Source organism: Staurois parvus, unplaced genomic scaffold (genome assembly GCF_062004578.1).
Source record: "Staurois parvus isolate SC_StPar_1 unplaced genomic scaffold, SC_StPar_1.0 ptg000347l, whole genome shotgun sequence".
In the NCBI taxonomy this organism is placed as follows: Eukaryota; Metazoa; Chordata; class Amphibia; order Anura; family Ranidae; genus Staurois; species Staurois parvus.
In genome coordinates this window covers 10,217,034-10,242,143 of record NW_028318143.1, presented here as the reverse complement: position 1 = coordinate 10,242,143, position 25,110 = coordinate 10,217,034, and the positions used below count along the sequence as shown (strand labels likewise).

The 25,110-nt window shown below is 40.1% G+C and overlaps 1 protein-coding gene across 2 annotated transcripts in view; it reads left to right on the top strand.

Annotated features, from left to right (window-relative positions):
- The window catches only part of SPATA6 (spermatogenesis associated 6), a 114,723-nt gene extending 90,775 nt beyond the window's left edge, over window positions 1–23,948 (top strand). For both annotated transcript variants that reach the window (XM_089684445.1, XM_089684444.1), the window contains 3 exons: window positions 6,762–6,861; window positions 17,776–17,858; window positions 23,637–23,948. In XM_089684445.1, coding sequence (XP_089540571.1) covers window positions 6,762–6,861; window positions 17,776–17,858; window positions 23,637–23,820 — 367 coding nt within the window. In that variant the 3' untranslated portion in view covers window positions 23,821–23,948. The remainder of the gene's footprint in view (window positions 1–6,761; window positions 6,862–17,775; window positions 17,859–23,636) is intronic.
- Window positions 23,949–25,110: the final 1,162 nt, after the last annotated feature.

The window sequence follows — 25,110 nt, the reverse complement described above, 5'->3', positions numbered from 1 at the left end:
TTTTTATTTTTTGCCAAATTAACAAAAAAAAGACCAAAAATTTTGAAAAAAACCCACATTTTTCTTTGTTTCTGTTATAAAAGTTTACAAATAAATAATTGTTCTTCATAAATTTAGGCCGAGATGTATTCTGCTACATGTCTTTGGTGAAAATAACCCAAATTAGGATGTATTTTTTAGTTTGTAGGAAAGTTATAGAGTTCACAAACTATGGTATAGATCTGAAAATTGATCAATCCTGAAGTACTGACGGCCAATCTAATTTCTTGAGGTCCAAGAATGTCAGAATAGTACAGATATCCCCAAATGACCCCTTTTTGCAGAGTAGACAGTCCATCGTACTTCATAAGAGGCATGGCGAGTTTTTTGAAGTTGTATTTTTTTGTCATAATTTTTCGGAAAATGAAAAAATTAAAAAAATTATTTTCACTATTTTTTTTTTTACATACTGTCACCAGTGCAGTACAGCGTCATCATATAACTGGCATGGCGGTGAACAGGGACACTGACTGGTGACAGTATGAAAAAGATATATATATATTTTTTTTTTTTTAATTTTTTTATTATATTTAATTTTTTATTACATTTTTTAAATTTTTTTTAAGATTTTTTTTTTCATATTTTACTATGACCAAAGTAGTACAATGTTACCATAGTAACATTGTACTACTTTGGGGAAGTGATCAGTATTTTTTTTTTTTTTTCACAATTTGCTTATAGCAAAGAATTACTTTGCTATAAGCAAGCATTTACCTGAATGAAATCGATTCATTCAGCTTTTTTTTTTTTTTTTTTTTTTTGTGCTTAGCTGTGATTTGGTCACATGTGCATGTGATTAGCTGTGACCATTCACAGCTAGGCACTAGTATACAATGGATGGCATCATGAATGAAGCCATCCATTGTATACAACTGTCATGTGACCTGCTGTGATTGGTCACAGCAGGTCACATGGTACCAGCAACGGGAGCCGGTACTCGAATCTGTCATCGGCCGTGTCCGAGGTGCACGGCCGGTGACAGATCGCACTGCTGCGCCGCTCTCCATTAGCGCAAACTGCGCATGTGCGGGAGCACGCCAAATGGCGTGCACCCGGAGTGCAGAGACAGTTTTGAAGCCGCCAAACGGCCATTGGCCGGGCGGCTATTGGTTAAAGACCATTCCATTATGGGGTTCATATACTGTTGCTGTCAATATATATGAGATCATATCATAATGGTATAGAATTCCTGACACCTAAGAATATGATCACCGAAGTGTTTCAGATTTTCTGACGTCGTGCCATTTGTTGTAACAGTATTGAAAACCTTGGATAGTCTACTTACTGTAATACCTTTAAGGTGGTTTTGCACTGTGAGGCTTCATGCACACTAGCATTTTTTTACACTTCTAGAAGCTGTTATCAGCATTTTTTCTGCTTTTTTTTGCTAGCAGCATTTATCAAGCTTCAGCATTTTTAGGAGCCAAAAAATAATTGTTTTTGTAGAGTTTTTGGGAATGTTTTTCCAGCAGAAAAAAAAACACTAAATGCTCCTAAATGATACTAAAACGCTCCTAACAGTTTTTTCTAACGCTCCTAAATGTTACTAAAACGCTGCTACAAGCCCCCACAAAAACACTATTATTTGTGTTATTCAACAAGCTTTTTTTTTCCTAGTTTTTTGAGCTTCTAAAAGAAACAATTGAGTACTGTCCGTGATACTTTTTTTATTTGCACTAACATACAATTTTAAGGACAAGCTTTAGGGGTATGTCCCCTTCTTCAAGGTCCAAGCAGTACTAATCACAAAGTTTTAGCAGAATGTTAGAAGAGATGTGGGGGATGAGAAAAAAAAGAAAAGGAGATAAAACACGGCAAAAGCAAAGACTGGGGGGGGGGGAACAACACTACAGAGGGAGTCATGCTTGAGGTGATAAAACTGTTGGATAATGATTGAGGAATCCTATGTCCAAATTCAGGCCGTTATCTCTTGTGGCAAATAGAATTATCATTCTTAGTTCAAAGGTTTTTCTTTCCTGAATGGATTTGAAATTTCCTTTAAGAACTAAAATATTGAGGTCTCCCATTGTGTGGTCTGGTTGTGTGAAATGGTGTCCCACAGGTGGGCAGATGTCATCTTCTTTATGTTCCTTGATGGTATGTCTGTGCAAATTCATCCTTGTTTACAACTTCTATCCTGTTTCGCCAACATAAGATCCTTTGCTACATTTTCTGCAATGGATAAGGTACACAACATTACTGGAGGTGCAGCTGTATGATCTGGAGATATTGAAGATTCCTTTTTGAGTGTCTGACGCTTTTTGATGGATTGATTTGGTTGCACAGTTTGCAGCATTTTTTATTGCAGGGTTTGCTTCCATTATTTGTGACATAATCAGAAGGAAGTGTCCTACTGATTAGTTTATATCTGAGGTTGGGGGGTTGTCTGAAGGCCAGTATTGGTGGTTGCTGGAATATTTCTTTCAGAGTTCCATCCTCTGTTATGATGGGTTGTAAATCTTTGATTATTTTTCTTATTCCTTCTAGTGCTGGGTTGTATGTGGTTACTAGAGGTACACGGTTGTTTGTTTTTTTCTCTTTGTACTGAAGTAGATTTGTTATGGACCACCTGGTGTACTCTAGCAGTCCACAGGACAGGATTCCCTAGGGCACGGAGTCTAAGCCCCAGTCCGCTTGTTCACCAGAGCCCCTGATGGTGGGGATGGGCTTGGAGCGGACAGTGACCAGGTCACGGCCCCTGAGTACACCCACCTGAGGTAGAGGAATCGCCAGAGGTAATGACAGGTGGAGAGCCTGGTGTGAAGAGGCAGACAGGTCTGGAGAATAGTAGCTAATCCATGCGGGTCGGATGGATGGCTGAGCAATAGCGTGGTCAGACGGGCCGGGTCGGTAACGGGTGGACAGCGTGGTACAAGACAGCAGGCACAGAGGAATCATGTCACTCACCGGGTCTGGTAACAGAAGTTAAGATCAGAAGGGATATCCAGAAGAGTAGTCAAACAAGCCAGAGGGTCAGGGCAGGAGAATATCAGCAAGGTCAGGTTCAAGCAATGGTCAGCAACAGTCAGGAATGAACTCACAGATCACAGGAACAAGATCAGACCATACGGCAACTTGTGTCTGTGCAGGGCTGGTTTAAGTAGCCCGCCCTGCGCCTGACAGGCGCAGCCTAGGTCCTAGTGCCTGCCCAGCGCCGTCATAGGTGACGGTTGCGCCTGGGTCCTAGTGCCCTGCCTCCTGCATGTCTTGACAGACACCTACGCATGTGCAGACCCATGTGTCGCGATGGTCTCTGGCAAGATTTTCTCTTCGGGTTCTCAAGGCTGTGTTTATGCTGGTGTTGATAGTTTTGTCCTTGTAACCTTTCTTATGGTAGGAGTCTGCTAGTGTCCCGAGATGTTTATCTCGGTCTCTTGGGTCAGAACATATTCAGTGGTATCTAATGGCCTGACTGTGTATGATGGCACGTTTCGTGTGTTGGGGGTGGAAGCTGGAACTGTGGAGGTAGTTGCATCTGTCAGTGGGTTTCCTGTATATTGAGGTGTGAAGCGTATCATCCCTGATGTATACTGTGGTGTCTAGGAAGTTGACGTGTGTGTTTGAGTATTCCATTTTTAGTTTTATTGATGGATGAAAAGTGTTGATAAATCAGTAAAATTGTTTTAGGTGTTCTTCACCTCTTTACTATAAAAAACTGGATTATGATCTGACCCAGGATTTTACAAAGCAATTAAAAGGTCTCATTAAAACACTTCCAGCCCACCTACATTCAGAATTGTAACAATTTTACTCACTGATCAACACTTTTCATCCATCAATCAAACTTGTATGGGCTTTTGTTTATTACTGAAAATCCAATAAAGATTTATTCTTAAAAAATAAATTGCCACTTTGAAAGAATTTGGTTTCAGGAAAGAAAAACATGACACATGAACCACTCTTTGACCCAACAAAGATATTTTTGCCTTTCCTCTTCACATAAAACTGTGACTGATGAAAAACTTTGTGAAAGTGATGAACAAGGAAGGTGAAGGTTTTTATTATTTGAGATGTTTCCAAGAGTAATTGATGCCAAGATTAATGAAGGGATTTCTGTTGGTCCACAGATCAGATACATCATCAATGACAAGCGGTTTGTAATCAACAAAATTTGGCAGGAAGCAAAAAAAAGTTTGGAAAAAATGTGTAGTCCGGTGCAGTCGCACAATTCTGAAAAATACAACAAAATCTCATTCTAGGAACAGCACAGCCTACAATATTACGTACTCATGAGGTTAGGTACATGTAAAGCACAAATCTACCCAAAATCGATACTTTATTCATAGATGTAACTTGAGTGGTTTGATTTAGCCCCTGACTTCTTATATGCCAGTGTTTCTCAACCTTCTTTCAGTCAAGGCACCCTTTGAAAGTATATTTGGTCTCGAGGCACCCCAGTCTAAAGCTAGGTTCACACTAATGTAGGGGGTTGTGAGAATTGCAGCTGTTCCCGTACTTGCAACCATCTGCAGCTACAACGCACTGCTCTTTACAGACACATGGGGCTGCCATTCATTCCTAATGGCACACCCATGCATCTAAAAATGCAACGTGTTTTCAGATGTGAGAACTGCTGTGAAATTGCATGGTGCCGCTGCATGTTAAAAATGGTGCAGGGACCTTTTTCTTGCATGAAACACAGGCACAGCCTGTTGTGCCTGAGAAAACCCCACTTGCAGAGTCGCAGTAGTATGAACCTAGCCTAAGAGCTTATTCACATGTGAGGTTGGGGGATGGGAAAACAATGCGGTTGAGCCACAGCCTAGTTGAGAGAGGCTATCTTAGTGTGTGCTCATTTTAAGCTACTGTACCATGCCTGAGCACATTTGACCTCCAAAGTGCAATTTGTCTGACTAGTGTGATCATTGCGTACCGTGCATGGGCATGGTTTACTGTACTGTGCCTGGGGAGCTTGAAGCAGTGGGCTCAGGCACGGTTCAGTTGATTTGGGTAAGGTACACATCTGTGAGAAACAGAGCTAATGACATAAGGGTTCTGAGGCTTGGCACAATGTGAGCGCAAGTCAGTGGACAGTCTTGCTTGCACATTGTACAAGGCAACCATACCTAGTGTGTGTACACCCTTATATACTCCAAAATCAAGATCACTCTGGTATAATATGAGGGAGATAGAAAATATTTTTCTTTATTTTTAGGGTGTAAATATAAAGTTTTTAACAATATAGAGGAGTGTGCATGTGTGTATACAGCCCTGGCCAAAAGTTTTGAGAATGACACAAATATTAATTTTCACAAAGTCTTTTAGTTTTTAGATCTTTTTTTAACGCTTAAGGCATCAGCATACCAAGACATTTTGGACAATTTCATGCTCCCAACTTTGTGGGAACAGTTTGGGGATGGCCCCTTCCTGTCCTAACATGACTGCACACCAGTGCACAAAGCAAGGTCCATAAAGACATGGATGAGTAAGTTTGGGGTGGAGGAACTTGACTGGCCTGCACAGAGTCCTGACCTCAACCCCATAGAACACCTTTGAGATGAATTAGAATGGAGACTGCAAGCCAGGCCTTCTCATCTGACATCAGTGCCTGACCTCACAAATGCGCTTCTGGAAGCATGGTCAAACCTTCCCAAAGACACACTCCTAAACCTTGTGGACAGCCTTCCCAGAAGAGTTGAAGCTGTTATAGCTGCAAAGGGCGGGGCCAACTCAATATTGAACCCTACGGACTAAGACTGGGATGCCATTATAGTTCATGTGCGTGTAAAGGCAGGTGTCCCAATACTTTTGGTGTAATATATATATATATATATATATCAGGGGCGGACTGACCATTTGGAAACTCGGGGACTGCCTGAGGGCCCAGGGTCAGTAGGGAGCCCCATGAGATGCCCCTGGTACCTTTTTCATCGGCTTTTTTGAGTTTGGGCAAGGACACAGGGGCCCCATGTTCCCCTATTGCCCGGGGGCCCCATGAGTTGTCAGTCCGCCCCTGCTATGATTTTACTAGTTTAAATTAGTTTGCAGAGAATTGGATATAGAAGTGCATGTAACTCATATGTACCTTTAAAGTGTACTCCAAATTGCTTTCAGATTTTTACTGACAACCTGTTGCGGCCCTAGCACTGGTGTGTGTAGATGCACTGGCCATGCATGCACAATCCAGCTACCAAATGATTTTCACACATATGTTGGCATCAAGTGGATATTCACATTTGTTCATATAGAGATGAACGAAAAGAAAACATTGAATGAAAGCAGTACAGCTAGACAGCTAGATTAGAGAAACTATTAGCAGTTAGTCACATTAAACTGGTTTTGTATGTTTTGTAGCTTACCTACTCTACTTTTAAGTTTTAATGAAAGGAAGAAAAGTATTTCCCCAACTTATTAGAACTGGAGAAGTTGCTGGGATAAGCTACGAAACATCTTCAGCTTCACAGAACAAGTCCAGTTGAATGTGATGAACTACTACTAGCTATACCATGACCTGGATAAATGAGAAGCTTCGCAGACAGGCCTATGGTCATTTGTAAACACCCAGCGTGTGAAACAAGTTAAGGTATACCTTTCAATGTTGGATTGTTAGTGGTAGTTTTTAAATTGAAGCTTTCACCATGCAAGCAACTACCGTGGACCCGTTTATGCGATGTGATTGTAATGTTTTAGATATGTAAACCAGACTAAGCAGTATAAACTGGCTTAAAATATTTTTAAATGTTTCTAAGTGATTTTGAACTTCTGATTTCATTTTTTCGTAGATTCCAATCTGACCACCGAGCTTCAGCCAACTGGGAAGAGATCCATTCTCGTGTAAAAAATATATTAAAGACACACAGTGCTCGACAAAGGCTTGTTTTTGTGAGTATCAGTAATGTGCTCTATTATTGTGTAAAAGGAATATTCATTAGAAAAAAATATATAATTACACAAACAGAATAACATTGAAGCTTTTTCACTTCTTTTGTGACTCTGCACACCCTGCACATACTGTAGGACTAGCAACCAAGAATTGTAATTTGGTATGTTTAGAATAACTTTTTATAGCAGTCATAGTTAGAAGCCCGGTCATCAGACCATCCACGTCTACAAATATCTTCCTGTAAGATTATATTTGCAATTAAAGTATTTTTTTGCATGTTATTTACCTATAAAAGCCTTCCTTGTGTTAGCATCCAATAGCATTGAGGTTGCTGCTGGGCATCACCATCTTGGATAAGATGTCAGCAGCCCAGCAGACTTAGAGCAGTCACCAAAAGCAGAATTATACTAATTTGCGATCCCCTGATGCACTGTCCCGGAGCTCCCTACCTGGCCACTGACATCTCTGGGCGACCGGCCTCCGGGTCCCAAATGCTGGCCACTGTCATTGGCCGGGTGGGGATGATGTCACTCCCACGCATGCGCAGGAGTTCCGTCAATTTTGCCATTGCCAAATTTGTACAGTGAGCTGTACAGGGGTGGACAGGCAGGTAAGTAACTTTAAAGCAAGAGACAAAGCATGTCTCTTCTGCTTTAAAAATCCTGCCTGTCCGCCCATTTTTAATCTTTATTTAAAGTTCCACTTTAAGTGACACTGTACCGGGCAGCATAGTGGCTACATAGTTATCAGTACTAGGGTCGTTGGTTCGAATCCCACGGCACCACCTGCCTGGAGTTTGCATGTTCTCCCTGTGCCTGCGTGGGTTTCCTCTGGGTACTCCGATTTCCTCCCGCATTCCAAAGACATGCTGGTAGGTTAATTGGATCCTTTCTAATTTGGCCCTAGTATGTGTATGTATGAATGTAAGTTAAAGACCTTAGATTGTACACCCCTTGAGGGTTAGGGACTGATGTAAATGTACACACAGCGCTATATAAGTACCTCAAATAAATAAATAAAAATACATCTAGTATTCTTCTTCACTCTTTCTCTGGCAGCTACACATAAGGCTATGTAACGAAATGAGGGTAGGGGCAAAAGAGCAAGGATCAGCACAGAGAGTAATTGGACATTCCAGAAGAGAAGTGGGCTATGGCATGCAAGGAAGGAGGGGACTGTACTAGGGAGTTGACAGTCTCTGAAGTTGGTACATTTCCCAGCAAGATCTAAGGCACACCACAAGTTAATAAAAAAAATGTATGGAAAGGAAAAAATGCAAGCATTTAAAGTACTTGATTTTTCTTTTTTCTGCATTTTTTTAAAATTTTTAACAGTCTCTTTAAAGATTAACTCCACTTTTATTAAGAAATAAACAGTCCCCTGTGGGTGCTAAGTGTATATTGCAAAGATTTCAACAATCTTTGTTGCAGATTCCTACCGTTTGTTGCTCTAATGGAACTATCTGATCATTTGTGTTAATGTTCACAGTGAATGGGAGTAACGTTTTCATTATTAATCAGCTGATGCTCTTGCAGTGTTGCGGAAAATTGCAGTGTTTTAATTCCTTTAGACATGATTAAACCTTTGGGAGTATCTCACCAACAATGAAATGTTTGTTCCAGAGGATGCCTAAAATCTGACTTGTATCTGAGTGCAGACTTCTGAGAAAATCAGTGAGCCAATCACACAAGCAGGAAATGACATTTCTGGGAGGCGTTCTGTACACCAACTCTGTACAGAATGCCTCCAGGTTGCCAAATTGCATTGAATGTCAGAGAAACGTATAGCACCACAGATTGAAAGGGAAAGTTCATGTTCTATTAACATTCTATACATAAAGATGGCAACCACTTCTATTTATAACTAACCTTTACAGTAAGGTGTACATGGAATGAAACCGCACACCACAAACAAACATAAAATTCCCAGCACATTTACCAGCTAGCCTGCAAACAAACCAAATTGACCGTGTCGAACAATTCATGTTAAAACAGAGGGTTTCGTTACACACATTTGCAAATATATGTGGAAGCCGCAGTGCTCACATCAAGGCTCCTTTGTATATTGCGGTCCTAACTTTATATTTTAAACAAATACAAAATATATTATTATTATTAATAATAAATAATAAACTTGATTTTAGAAATATAAAGTTAAGACCGCAGTATACAGAGGAGCCTTGACATGGGCACTGCAGCTTCCACATATATTTGCAAATGTGTGCAACGAAACCCTGTGTTATAACTTGAGTTGTTAGGGTCAATTTAGTTTGTTTGCAGGCTGCTGGTAAATGTGTTGGGAAATTTTTGCTTGTTTTTAATAACATTCAATTATAACATGGCTTGTGTAGCAATTGTATATGCTATATTATTTTTTATTTGCAATTTTTTTTCCTATGAAAGTGAAGTTACCCTTTTAAGTATGTAAATATTTTAGAAGCGTTTTGATTTTATCACATCTAACATCCTGTCCAGAACTCTCAATGGAGAATAGTGCCAACTATTTATAAGCCTGCTGCCTAAAATAGAAGGAAAGGTTGAGCAGAGAGGTGAAGGGTCCATTCACACTTCTGCAGTTCTCTGCAGTATTCTCACAGCGGGAGGTCAAGTCCAATATCCATCTTAGTCATTTGCTGCGGCTCACATTGCTGCATAGAATTGCAGTTATTTTTTTGAAAATCTTCCCTGCTACATTTTTATGCATTTATCTGCAAGTCACCTATCCTCAAGAATGAATTAAAAGGTATGTGTAGTATGTTTTAGCCTTTGTTTTAGGGTTGCTCACAGCAGTCCCCATTGCCAGGGTTATGCAACACATTCCCATCCTATAGTCAAGGCAGCTTGCCTTATTATGCACACGCTCAAGGGCGGACTGACCATTTGGAAATTCGGGCACTGCCCGAGCGCCCGGGGTCAGTAGGGGGCCCCATGAGATGCTCCTGGTGGCTTTTTTGAGTTTGGGCAAGGACACAGGGGCCCCTATTGCCCGGGGGCCCCATGAGTTGTCAGTCCACCCCTGCGCACGCTATAATGCATTGCAACACTCCTGCAAATAGAATTCAGTAGGGTTTTAAGATAAATATAGTTCTGTTAAAATAAAAACAATCACACCATATAAATTTTTGTGATCTGTTATGTCTGCGGGTACTAAAATTCCAAGTATCCCTGGGTAGCACACAACACCTTTTGGTTTTCAAAGTTTTCCAAATGATTATGCTCTAGTTATATGGGCTTTGCTATATTTTTTTTTTTTTTGCAATAATTCCCGCAAACAGTCTGTGATTAGGGCTCTCATTTCTTTTTCAAATCTGAATTTGCTAACTTTCAAGTTGTAATACAGTACATTCTTTCTGTGTATGCTTTATTGCAGAGTCCTTGTCTTATCTATTGTGACTGAATGAACCATAGCTGCATAATTGTGGTAGCATTGATGTTAACTACTACTACTACTTAATACAATAACCCTTTTGGATTAAAAAAAAAATAAAAACAAGCATTGTAATGTGTTTAAACAGGAAACCCATACTGCCCAACTTTCTAAGATAAGAAAGGATGCCTTTAGAACAATGTAGTCCATGTACGTAGTCACACCCCCAAATATTAGGATTATAAAAAATTAATGTGCAAAAAAAGATGATTGGTTAAACCCACAAGTGTTTTTTTTCCACCGCTACCCTTCCTTTGTACTGGCTTTTTAAATAGCAAATGCAATCATTTAGACTTTAGATGAAATGTTTAAAGTAATATAACACTTTTGGTAGTTAAAGTGTTACTAAACCCCGGACCCTGCATTCACTATATCTGGTCTCCCACAGTACACAGAACATGGATGTGCAATTATTTTAGTAAATATAAACCGCTAAATACCTTTTCTCATCAGCAGTATATAGCAGTCTTGTCACTTCTATCGGTGTCCAGCCAAGCACTGGTTAAAGCTTGTAGGAGGAAATTTCTTCTGCTCTAGGAGGATGCAAAAACCCTTAACTCTGTCTAGACAGTGCTGATTGGCCCTGTGCTGATCACATGCACTCTCCCAAGGAAAAAAAAACTCTAGCAATACACACTAAACTGAGCATGTGCAGAATGGCTGTGGTTCAGTCTGTCTTATCAGGAGATAAGACATGGACATTTGAGCAAGATGAGGAGCAGAGAAGCCAGGATCAAATGGGCTTTTTACACACTGCAGAGGATTAACCCCTTAGGTTCCACATTGAGTCTAACAAGTATGCTTTACTGCATATACAGACTCATTTTACTGTTGTGGGTTAAGTAACACTTTAAATTATAACATGTACAGTCCATCAGACTAAAAAGAGGGATAGCTGCTATAGGAAAGAGGGACAGAAAGATTTGCTTTCTAAAAAAATACAATTGCTCCAAATGAAGGACGGTTGAGAGCTATGGGAAATCACATGTAATAAAAGGAAATGTTTACTGTCTTTTCTTCATTAGCAATATATGTTTTTTTTTTTTTTTTGTTATGCCTTTGTTGCTAATTTTGTCCATTTGTACAGGTGTGTAAATGTGTCTTTTGCTCATGACGATCTTTCTGTCTTGTTCTGATATGATGGAAGTATGGCCAAGTAGTGCAAAGAAATCATATGGGGTTAGCGAAAAAAAAAACTATCCTCACCTAGGTGGATGCAACATCAGTCCGATGTGGCTTCTGTCCCCTGCCCTTTCTAAGAATGAGAGCTTAGCAATCAATGGCCACTGAACGCTCAGTTCCCGGTCTTCAGTGAGAAGAGAGCTGATGACCCACCGGCTCTTTGCTTTGCCCCCCCCAGCACACACTGGAGTGCTGGGCTGAGGAGGGGACATGAGCAGCTGATTCAGGCTCTCAGCGGCATTCTGAGCCAGCTGCTAGTCAGACTTCTGGGCGGATCCCGACAGCGGGCTTTAAGAGTACAGAATGAAGTGTGATCCATAGGAGAAGTATAGTCAAAATAGCTTTGGCCATACTTCTCTTTTAAAAAGTTGTTACCAAATGGCTTTCTTCTGCATCATCTCAAGAAGTTTCCACCTTTTATGACCACTGAGTTTGTTGGTTCTACCTCTACCCTATGCATTTGAATTGTTGTATGTTTAATTTTTCTGAAATAAAAGAGAAAATCCAAATAGAGTGTCAGATATTTGACGCAGGGGTGTCAGAGATTCCTGCAGAAAGAAGAAAAGTGAAGGAATGGAGTGGAACAGAGAGATTCTGGTAATTACAGCTAACCAGTACAAATGATCAGATGTCTAACAAGAACATATTAGCATGAGAGCTCGCTGAGCTTTGAAATTTGATTCTGATGTTCCGTTTTACAAATGTTCTACTGCCACGGGAGTTTAAAGGCATGAGCGCTGAATGGCAAGCGCCAGTGATTTCCAAGGCCTCCGTAGAGTCTCTGAAATTTATAACCCACAGGAATTTTCCTTCCTTCTCTCCATTCGGCAGCGTTTAATTAAAAATATTCATCAATTTGTGGCTCATTACTCCACATTGCTCTTTATTCTCTTGCTGTTTTTTTTTTTCTATAAAATTCACTGTAAATGCTCAGTGTTTGTGTGAAGGACAGAGAACATTTTTCACAGTGGTATAAATGATAGAAAACGTAACGGTAGCATTAAGTTTCTTGGGAAATGTCACTTTTTACCTAGAGTCGTTGTTGCAACCATTTTTTTCCCAGGAGCCATGAGTACAGATGTATGAACACACTTTTAATAGCATAAATTTATATACCTAAAGGCTTCAAGATCTTGTCAGAACTGTTTTTATTTAAATTTACTGACCTTTTAACCACTTGTGCTCCATAATATTTTACCCTCTTTATAACCATTTTCCTATTTAGCACTAGTGCTTATTTTACCTGATAATTGTGCGGTCGAGCAATGCTGAACCACTGTTTGTTTTATTTTTTGCAGTATAAATGAAAAAAAGATCAAAAATGTAAAAAAAACTAAACAATATTTTTTTCTTTCTGCTATAAAACATATCCAGTAAAAAAGTAAAAAAATCGAATTTCTTCATTACGTTTGGTCAAAATATATTGTGCTACTTGTCTGTAGCTACTGCTACTGGTAAAAAAAATCCCAATAAGTGTATATTGATTGAAGAGTAATCACTGCTCAAGGCTGGTCTCCACCTGTATCACCTCCACTGCACATTAGTAGGTGCTGGCCCCGTTTGTAGCAGACATCATGGGAGAAAAGAAATATCCAGTCGGCCGCACATCCAATAAAATCACCTTTATTTGGACTTATTCAAAATAGACACTCCACAATGTACAAAAGAGGGAACATAGCACTCCAACTAACGCGTTTCATGCCACCATCAGCGCTTAACCAAAGTTATTGATTGGTTTGCCTGAAACATATAGCGCCTACAAACTCTTGTATATTTATTTGTGGGGTTTTTTTCATACTACTAATGGCGGTGATCAGTGACTTATAATGAGACTGCAATAGTGTGGATTGTAGTCTGACACTAACTGGCACTGGGGGAAAATTGACTAACTGCAACTGACATCACCAGTGACACGAATACAGTGATCAGTGATAATACTATACACTGTCACTGTACTAATTACCTTGGCTGGGAAGGAGTTAACATCTAGGGCGAACGAGGGGTTAAATGTGTGCCTAATACTGTAATGTGTGCTGCTTTTACTAACAAATCTTTCTGTTTCCTATTCCTGCTTTGCAAAGATAAGAAACAGAGGGATTGTTCTCTCTGTATAGAGCCCTATGTTAATTGTCAACACAGGGTTCTGGGTTGTGATTGGACACAGCCAATCATCAGGTCACGGCCATTAATAATTGGCCAGGAATTGCTGACAGACTCCTGCTGTGTACAATCACAGGAGGTGTTGGCGGAGGAGCGCGCGCCCCAAACCTGGAAGCAAGTAGCAATGCACTAGTATGTTGCTTTGCCTGCACAGACCGCCGGTCCACAGTGCATTGCATGCAGGCAGTCTTTAAGTGGTTAAAGTAAATGTCAGCCATTTAAAGTTGAGATCTACCAAAAATTACTTTTAATTTAGTGTGTGCCATTTATGTATGCTGCTCATTTAGCTCTTATGCCTAGGACATGTAATGAGAATATCAGATGTTAAAAAAAAACACTTTCAGAGCGATCTTCCGATAATCGGTTTGTTAGTACACAGCTTTCAAAAGCATTCTTTTACGACATTTTAATGCGAAAATATTGGAAAGCACAAAAAATTGTCTCATAAGATAATAGAGCAAACAATTGTCATGTAATTAATATAGTATTTAGTATTTAATATAGTATATACCCACCTCTTCAGGGAAGCCTACCCCACCCCCTGCTAATTGCCGACCTCCTCCACTCTTCCTACCACTCCATCCCCCACAGCTATTTCCTCCTGTACCACTACCCCCTCCCTCCTAGATTGTAAGCTCCAAGACACCGGACCCTCGAACCCCTCGTATATTGCATTGTATTGTTATTGTACTGTCGCATGTACTGTCTCCCATTGTAATGTACAGCACTGAGCGAACTGTTGGCGCTTTATAAATACTGTATAATAATAATAATAATAATAGTATTTGTATGAAAAAAAAATCAAGTGACCAAGACCATGCATGGTTGGAAACGAAAGAATACATTACATCACTTCCGAAGTTGTATTCTATCCTACGAGAATTTTCATAATTTTAGTAACCTTTTCCTTTTCGATATGAGACTAGCTTGCAATAAAAAAAAAACTGGAGTACAATGGTCATAGCGGATTGCTTGCTCTACACCTCAAGAAAACGTCTTGACTTTTCTTATTCCGAAAGTAATGGCAGCTGGCCTGGTCTTTTGTTGCTTTAGCCCATCCTAATCAAGGTTCTGCACACCACTATTGTAAAGAGCAGTTATGAACTTATGGTCAACATAAATACATCTGATGCTGTCTTCTGACCTCTCACATTGAAAGAACAGACATTCATTGGGGGGGATTTATCAAAACTGGAGCAGACCGATTCTGGTGCAGCTGTGCATTACAACCAATCATTTTCTATATCCAGGTTGGTTGTTCAATTAAGCTTTAAAAATGAAAGATAGAAGCTGATTGGTTGCCATGCACAGCTGCTCCAGATTCTTTTTTTTTTTTTGTTTTGTTTTTTGTTTTTTTTCCATTTTTGCACCATTCCTTAAAACTCTAGAGACTGTAAATTCTAATTCATTAGTTGCTGAGATTCACCAAGCTCCATATTTGGCAGCTTAGTTTTCACATCTTACCCATTTTGATAGTTGGTGCAAAGTGGTGGACCTGCATACCTTTATTTTGAGCTGCATCCACTTTATTTGATGTTTGGATTATTGGCACAGCTAATGTAGCATCTCTAGAATATGTAGATTCACTGGTGGTTTTGAATGCTTCTGTGATCTGTTTATACCAACTACCTGCTTATTTCCTTTAAATTCATCACATACATTAGTTCAAAGTCACCAAAATAATTTCATATTTTGCAGGCTCCAGTTGTTTGTAAGACTAATCATTACCCAGCCCTATTTAAAATGGTTAATTTACCCAACACCACTGACAGGCATTCATTATTTCCTAATTAGAATTTAATGACACGTATATTATCCTTCATATTAGTTAGAGAGCTAATTAATGTTAATCCTTGGACAGAGACACAAAGGACTTTTAAAGCCTCTATCTAGCAAGGGATCTGTATGTAACCTAAAGAACGTTTCTGGTTAACACTTGTATTCTGTAAATGAAATATCTTCTTAAAGGGCAACTGCAATCCTTTTAAATTTTGTGCATACACGTTTAATGTATCATGGTTGTATGGTTCACTTATGTTTTAGGCCCCCACCATCCATGTAAAAAACAGGGTTATGTTTTAAAAAAAAAAAAAATACATTTGCCAATAACCTTGACTTTTACACACAACGCCTAGGCAAGGGTGTCATCACCGGGCCTTCAGGCAAAATCCTGCAAACGTTAGGGGGTCTCAGTTCTCCCTAGAAGACATTCCAAAACTATGCTTCCTCCAGCACTAGGCACTCCAGCTGCTATGCTTAACCACATGCCGCCCAGCCACTGTAGAAATACGGTGGCAGGGCGGCACGGCTGGGCAAAACCACGTTTTAAAACGTGTGTTTTCAAAACAGGTAGGGGGCGTGCGCGAGGCGCGCCGCCGCCCTACCTGTCCCGCCAATCACGGCCGCGGATGTCAGTCGCCGGGTCACAGCCGATCGTTACCGGCTGTGTCCCAGCGATTAGCGGCAATCACTGAGAGAGAGCAGGGCTGCAGTAGCTCTGCTCTCTGACAGCTCCTGACATGCTGATCGGGACAGAAGAGTTTATCTGTCCGGATCAGTGTGTCTCCATGCAGTACACACCCCCGCCCCCTAGTAAAACACTCCCCTCACACAGTTAACCCTTTCACTGAATAATAAAGTTAACCCCTTCCTCCCCAGTGCCATTAGTACAGTGTCAGTTTTTTTTTTTTTTGCACTGATCACTGTATTGGTGTCACTGGGGATGTCAGTGACCCCAAGTCAGTTCCCCCCCAGTGTCTAAGTTGCTGATCGCCGCCATAAGTCACTGATCGCCGCCATTATTATATAAAACAAAAATTAAAAATCCCAGTATCTTTCCCGCCATTTGTAAACGCTATAACTGTCACGTAAACCAATTAATTTACACGTATTGGGAGTTTTTTTTAGCAAAGACATGTCGCAGAATGCATTTTGGCAGAAATTTATGACTAAATTTGATTTTTAAATTTTTTTTTACTGGACATGTTTTATAGCAAAAAGTCCAAAATATTGTTTTTTTTTCTCAAAATTGTCAGACTTTTTTTTTTTATAGCGCAAAAAATAAAAAAAGCACAGGTGATCAAATACCACTGAAAGAAAGCTCAATTTGTGGGAAAAAAAAGGATGTAAATTTCATTTATGTACCGTATTGCATGACCGCGCAATTGTCCGTTAAACTAGCACAGCGCTGTATAGCAAAAAAATGGCGTAAATTGCAGTGTCTATACCATAGTTTGTAGACGCTATAACTTCCACACAAAGCAATCAATATACACTTATTGGGATTTTTTTTACCAAAAACAAGTAGCAGAATACATTTTGGCCTAAATTTATAACTAACTTTGAGTTTACTATATATTTTTTATAGCTGAAAGTAAAAAATATTTTTTCTTCAAAATCTGTGGTCTTTTTTTGTTTATAGCGTGAAAAATAAAAAGCGCACAGGTGATCAAATACCACCGAAAGAAAGCTCTATTTGTGTGAAAAAAAGGACGTAAATTTCGTTTGGGTGCAGCATTGCATGACCGCGCAATTATCAGTTGAATTAATGCAGCGCCGAGTAGCAAAAAGAGGCCTGGTCATTAAGGGGGGTAAATCCTCAGGAGGGCAAGTGGTTAAGGTATGCTACCTTATAGAGCCAGCTATGCAGTTCAACCCTAAGATTATATTGCTTGAAGGCAATGCAAGGGTGGAGTTAAATCTCAACCAGAAGACGGTAACTCAGGTGAGCTTTATGAGGATGACATCGATGGTTGGTCATTATCAGTGCAATGATGTCCACTAGTGGGTCTATGACCAGTCATTCGGTCTAGTACTGACATAAAATCTGCAGAATTGCAGACTGCGAAAGTATTGTCTCCCCTTCTTATGCTATGCAGCCCTATACAGCAACAGAAGAAAGTGTATCACAGGACAATGTGTATTCTTTATTCTTTTGCAGATAATTTATTTGTGTTTTATATCAATAGTTAAGTGAGTGTCTAGGATTGACCTAAAGAGCCCAGGATAAAACATGAGATGATATATCCTGCTTTAGGAGCAAAAATTGCAGGGGCAAATCTCCTTCAACCCCCTGGATTGTCCCTAGAAATGCAGAACATTTGAAATGTATTTTACCACTGATGATCCTTATTTCACTGTTTTAGGACAACACTGACACTTGGAAGGAAGTCCATAAAAATAAAATAGGAAACCGGACATCACCTTGCGCAAAAGATTTGCACGAGAGGTAAGATTTTGGCATTTTGTATCAATATTGGAACCTATGTTGGGTATTCACTGCTGTATGTGTACCCATTGGGGTGATTAGATCTTTCTAAATGTCCTGGCAACCATTGTTATAGGGCCTTACACTATTTAATATTGCAATAGAAACTTAAAAGAAGAACTTTCACTTTCAAATGTAAATTACAGTCATTTCCCCCTGTCTATTTGGTGCTCCTATTATGCTGCATTAATATACTTACAAGCCCAACAGATCGAGTGTTGTTCTCTTCTTTTTTTTCCACTCTCCTGCAGGTCCTACCCAAGCTGCCATCTTCCTCTTGGGGAGCTGGCTATACACTCCTGGTCTTGCAGATGGCCTATCCCCAGAGTCACAGTGAGGGGGATTTACAAAGACTGGAGCAACTGTGCATGGCAACCAATCAGTTTCTAGGTTTTATTGTCAAAGCTAAACAAGCTGAATTTAGAAGCTGATTAGTTACTATGCACAGCTTCACCAGATTCTGTCGGTTTCAGTTTGAGTGCATCCACCACCACCACCCCTCCCCCCCATTGCCTGGTCTTGCACATGCACAGCCAAAGATCTGAAGACATGCCTGTTTACATGTTTTCATGGACTTTAAGAATGGAGGATAAGGAGGAGGAGTACTACATCCTGGGATATGTGACATTGTTATCCCAGGAAGCTGCAACATAATTCTCGTCTAGGGGAGAATCAAGGCTGGGGGTGGGTTAAATTGAAAAGGTGAATAATTAAAAAAGCTTGGCTTTTTTTTGTCTGGGAATCAAACTGACCCTCTCGTATGCCACTCTTTTCTTGACCAATTACTAATCACTTCTGCGAACCATTACCTCATGCAATCGTGGTAGTTCCCCTCATTGTCGTGGATCGGCTGTATTCACGTGGTTAAAATGACCATACTCCCCAAAGTCTTATGTTACTTCAGAACCCTACCTGTGTGCGTACCATTTGTCTATTTACGTCTCTTACAGAATAAAATTCTTTCTTTTATTTGGGCCTATAAGCGCCCAGATTATCATGCTTTACCCTATATACACACTACGGGGAGGTCTTGGAGTATCTAATGTATCAAATTACTACCCGGCGGCACACATCTCTTCTTGCCTTATGCCACTTCGGATATCCCTTTTTGGGTACTCTTGGAGCTTCCCAAATGTGCGCCATTCCCCATAACGGCTCTGCTGTGGCTTCCCCACAGGCTCCGCCCTTCGCCCCTTAGCCCCTTTAAGCTTGTAGTTTACGAATCTGGCATTCAGTCCATTATTCGGGCGACCTCATGTCTCCTTTTTTTACCTCTTCTTCCCCTTTTCAACAATCTTCATTTCCCTCCAGGCCTAGAACAGCCGGGAGCATTTTCATGGTGATCATCTCACAGCTTCACGCAGGTCCACCACTTCCTCACCTCATGCACCTTCCCTTCATGGTCCTCTATCCAGGTGACTTATGAGGCACCACCTGCTGAGTTTTCCCGCTATGTATGCCTTTGCCACTGAGTGACCTCTCTGAGGTGCAAGTCCACCTATCCCTTTCAATCCACAGCCTTCAAACATACATGTCGACACTCCCCTCGTGCTCCAGGCATTATCTCCCTGATCTACTCTTTCCCTGAATGCTATTGAATCTCCTTCTACTACTTAAACGTCTAGTTGGGATCAAGATCTGGGAACCTCTATTGATCTTGAGGAATGGAGTAAGGCCTGGTCTTCCATAGCAAAATGTTCCTTTAACATGACTACGCTGGAAGCAGCTTACAAGGTCCTTTTGAGGTGGCATTGGGTCCCAGTCCATATTGCAGTTTTGAACCCATCCTACAGTGATAGGTTCTTTAGCGGCTGCAGTCAATGCGGTGATGTGGTTCATATCTGATGGTCCTGCCCACTTCTAACGGGGTTCTGGTCTCCGGTCTTTGGGCTTTTATACACTAATTTCATGTACCTATCTTTAAAGACGCTAAATTAGCCCTACCGCAACAATAAACAATATTGTACCAGAAAAAAAGTTGTGTTTTTTTTAATATTGCAGAGGGAAGGATTGCAACGGTGCAAATGGTTATTTTTGTGTAAAGGTCTGTTTTAAGGTCTCATTACAGAAATGTACTGTATATTCTTTCTTGTCCTTATAGTTGTCCCATGATGCAGCATTTATATTGATAATACATGATAGTGGTGTAGTGTCCTTCCTACATTGGCCTTTTACCTCATCGTCAGTGCAACTCTGCCTGTAAATGTCAGTCTAGAGTCTAATCCCTTTACCTGGCTGCTGCCTGTCACACGCTGGAACAGCGGAGACAGGGACTGTTGCCATGCTTGTCTTTATCTAGTCATTCTGCCTCTGGGCACACTTTTTGTGTAATGGGACTGTACATTTACAGTCCTCAGAGAGCCATTCCCGCTTGTACAGTCTATTTAGGTAACAACTTCTTTTAATTAAATCTACTGGTTGCAAAATTGTATTTTATTGCTTGAAGTTTGGAGGCCGAGTGACTTTGTTCTGCAAGATCTGTGAGATATCTTTTGCATGCAGGGCTGTCTGGGAGAGAATCTATTCAAAGCACTGTATCTAAGCTGCCTTCCTAAGACATTTAAAGAATGCCGGTTTTCTTGACTTTTATTGGTAATATCACTATTTTGCAATTGCTGTAGTAGCTCATCTTTGTATGTTCTTGTAAGGCCATTTAAAGTCCCAGAAATAGATATTCAGACAGACATTGCAACAACAACCTCTATGTTCATAGCTTTATTTCCACGTTTGATTTACATTAGTTACACAATGAGTCTAAATATGATGATGCAGTATATTATGCACCAGTCAGACCCAGTGCTCGCTGAAATGTTACAGAGCTGCTCAGGCACACTGCTTCCCCTTCTCTGCCGTAGATGCTCTTTAAAGCAAAAAAAAACTCTGCAAATACCTCCCCTCCAACGATCTGATGCCCATGAGGTACCTCTTCTACCCGGCTTCTTCTGGGTGTTGGATCTTTGGCCTTCTTGATTGGTTGGCACATAATGATGTAACGCCACACAGGCACCAGAATGTACGCAGAGCTGCGCATGCGCAGTGTACATTTTAAAGAGGACTGCAAACAGGCTGATGACTTTTTTTATTCTGGAAGAAAAAGTGCATGTCTCTTCTACAATACATAATCCTGCCTGTTCTCAATAGTTTTTTTGCTTCATTTGGTTTCACTTATGCTGCATGACCATCTAAGACTACCCTGTGTCATGCTACTTGATTTCACTTAAAAGTAAACATTGTTATCACCTAGTTATAGGCAGTGCAGAATAACAGATCTATTGGTGGGATTAACAGGTAATACAAGTATGGTACGGAGGAGAAAAACAAAAACAGCAGTGTTAATGTTATTGGCAGACTGCATAATATATGTTGTTTGTGATTTTTTTTTTACCGGTTGTTACAGGTTGGACTCATTCTCTACCTTCAGTACCGTCAGTATAATTCCCCTAAAGCAAGTATGCATATCAGAAAATGTGTAGAGAATTCAGAAGTCTTATCTGCATACTTGTTCCAAGTCAGTAAATCAAACTAATAAAGCTTGAGGGTGATTAAAGCTGTAGGCTTAGGTATGGCTTTGACTAATGCAGTGTTTCTCAACTCCAGTCCTCATGGACCCCCAACAGGTCATGTTTTCAGGATTTCCCTCAGATGAAACAGCTGTGGTAATTACTAAGGCAGTGAAACTGATCAAATCACCTGTGCAAAATAATGGAAATCCTGAAAACATGACCTGTTGGGGGTCCATGAGGACTGGAGTTGAGAAACACTGGACTAATGTAAGTATGTATATGCCATACCGGACCAATCCCTGTGGAAGCTGGAAATCACTGTAGTAGGAACCACTACTACAGATATTGCCACTAGCTCCTGGGGCCCATGGCTACCCTACTGCTCAGTGAACACAGGAGGTTGCTTACTTGGCATGGGTGTCATTCACAAAACACCTTGCATTTTTCTAAATGAATGCAAGGCATCTTCTTGGATGAGATAGCAATTGTGACATCACTGCCCCTGCATATATATATATATATAATTTTTTTTTTACATACAGTTGTGCTCAAAAGTTTACATACCCTGGCATTAATTGTGGCATTGATACTGAAAATATGACTGATCATGCCAAAAAATGCTCTTTTATTGAAAGATGATGATCATATGAAGCCATTTCTTATCAAATGGTTCCTTTTTAAATCATAATGGTAGCAGAAATCACCCAAATGGCCATGATCCAAAGTTTCCATCCCCTGGAATGTTTGGCCTTGGTACAGACACACAAGGTGACACACGCGGGTTAAAATGCCAATTAGAGGTTAATGTCCCACATCTGTGGCTTTTTAAATTGCAATTAGTGTGTATAAATAGTCAATGAGTTTGTTAGCTCTTACGTGGATGCACTGACTAGGCTAGATACTGAGCCATGGGGATCAGAAAAGAACTGTCAAAAGTCCTGCGTAACAAGGTAATAGAACTTTATAAAGATGGAAAAGGACATAAAAAGATGTCCAAAGCCTTGAATATGCCAATCAGTACTGTTAAATCACTTATTAGGAAGTGGAAAGTTTGGGGATCTCTTGATACAAAGCCAAGGTCAGGTAGACCAAGAAAGATTGCAGCCATAATTGACGGAAGAATTGTCCGGAACTCAAAATAAAAACCCCACAGGCAACCTCAAAAGAAATACAGGCTGCTCTGGAAAAAGATGGTGTGGTTGTTTTTAAGGAGTACAATATGGTTATACTTGAACAAAAATGAGCTGTTTGTTCGAGGTGCCAGAAAGAAGCTTTTACTGCACCAATGCCACAAAAAAACCCAGTTACAATATGCCTGACAAAACCTTGGCATGCATAACCAGGCCTTTTTGTGTCATCGATGCAGTAAAGGCTTCTTTCTGGCACCTCGACCATGCAGCTCATTTTTGTTCAAGTGTCATCATATTGTGCTCCTTCAAAACAACCACACTGTCTTTTTCCAGAGCAGCCTGTATTTCTTTTGAGGTTGTCTGTGGGGTTTTTCTTTGAATTCCGGACAATTCTTCTGTCAATTATGGCTGCAATCTTTTTTGGTCTACCTGACCTTGGCTTGGTATCAAGAGATCCCCAAACTTTCCACTTCTTAATAAGTGATTTAACAGTACCGATTGGCATATTCAAGGCTTGGACATCTTTTTATGTCCTTTTCCATCTTTATAAAGTTCCATTATCTTGTTACGCAGGACTTTTGACAGTTCTTTTCTGATCCCCATGGCTCAGTATCTAGCCCAGTCAGTGCTTCCATGTAAGAGCTAACAAACTCATTGACTATTTATACACTGACACTAATTGCAATTTAAAAAGCCACAGATGTGGGACATTAACCTCTAATTGGCATTTAACCCGTGTGTGTCACCTTGTGTGTCTGTACCAAGACCAAACATTCCAGGGGAGGGAAACTTTTGATCGGGGCCATTTGGGTGATTTCTGTCATCACTATGATTTAAAAAGGAGCCAAACAACTATTTGATAATACATGGCTTCATATGATCATCATCCTTCAATAAAAGAGCATTTTCTTGGCATGATCAGTCATATTTTCAATATCAATGCCAACATTTCACAATTTCTGCCAGGGTATGTAAAGTTTTGAGCACAACTGTATTATTATGCTCTCTATTTTTATATATTTACTGTCCCTTCTATGTAATAGTTTTTCCCTCTGTTGTTATTGAGTAAAATAACAAGATTATCTATTCTCTTTCCTCCTGCACAGCCTTCCATACACACGTGATACCTCTGTCCATTTAGACAATGGGGAGTTCTGGTGCAATAATGCTTCGGCATACAAGGGGAAGAGTCATCGGGTCATCTTTGAAGAGAGTATGGAAAAGATCTATAAGAATATGTACAGAAATGCCTTGAGTCCACATACTTACAGAAGATCACACAATTCCTAGGGTAAAATGGGAACTCTAGTTCTGGAAAAAAGCACCTCTTTTGCAATACCAATATAGTATTATTATTTTGAACCAATAAACAAGTCTTGCTGTCTGTAAAATGGACAATAAACTGGAGTGGATATTTAGCAGTCGTCTTGTTGACTCTTCTAGGGTATTATTGGAATATATTGAAATGCTCGTTTATATGCAGACAATGTAGTTTATAGATTGCTTACATAATCCATTGTCCTAAAGCCCTAACCTGAGTTTCAGAGGACAATAATTGGACTGTAAATGTACAACACACAGGCCAGTTTAGGCTGTTTATGGTGGGGATGCATGTATCAATTTGTAATTATTGTAGGCATGAGTGATCACCAACAATCGGTTCATCATGGATTAAATGTGTGAACTATTCAACACGCATGGTATTATTGTGCACTGGGTGATAAAAAATACAATATATGAGTTTTTAATAAAAACAACCTAATAAAACAATAATTTGATTGACCTGTTTTACGATCAGTTCTCTGACATGCTTGAAAATCTCCATAGGTGAGATCCTTTGGAACTTTCCCTACCACCTACCACTTAACTCTTATACAGTCAGGTCCATAAATATTGGGACATCGACACAATTCTATCATTTTTGGTTCTATACGCCACCACAATGGATTTGAAATGAAACGAACAAGATGTGCTTTAAATGCAGACTGTCCGCTTTAATTTGAAGGTATTTACATCCAAATCAGGTGAACGTTGTAGGAATTACAACAGTTTGCATATGTGCCTCCCACTTGTTGAGGGACCAAAAGTAATGGGACAGTTGGCTTCTCAGCTGTTCCATGGCCAGGTGTGTGTTATTCCCTCATTATTCCAATTACAATGAGCAGATAAAAGGTCCAGAGTTCATTTCAAGTGTTCGATTTGCATTTGGAATCTGTTGCTGTCAACTCTCAAGATGAGATCCAAAGAGCTGTCACTATCAGTGAAGCAAGCCATCATTAAGCTGAAAAAACAAAATAAACCCATCAGAGAGATAGCAAAAACATTAGGAGTGGCCAAAACAACTGTTTGGAACATTCTTAAAAAGAAGGAAGGCACCGGTGAGTTCAGCAACACCAAAAGACCTGGATGACCACGGAAAACAACTGTGGTGGATGACCGAAGAATTCTTTCCCTGGTTGAAGAAAACACCCTTCACAACAGTTGGCCAGATCAAGAACACTCTCCAGGAGGTAGGTGTATGTGTGTCAAAGTCAACAATCAAGAGAAGACTTCACCAGAGTAAATACAGAGGGTTCACCA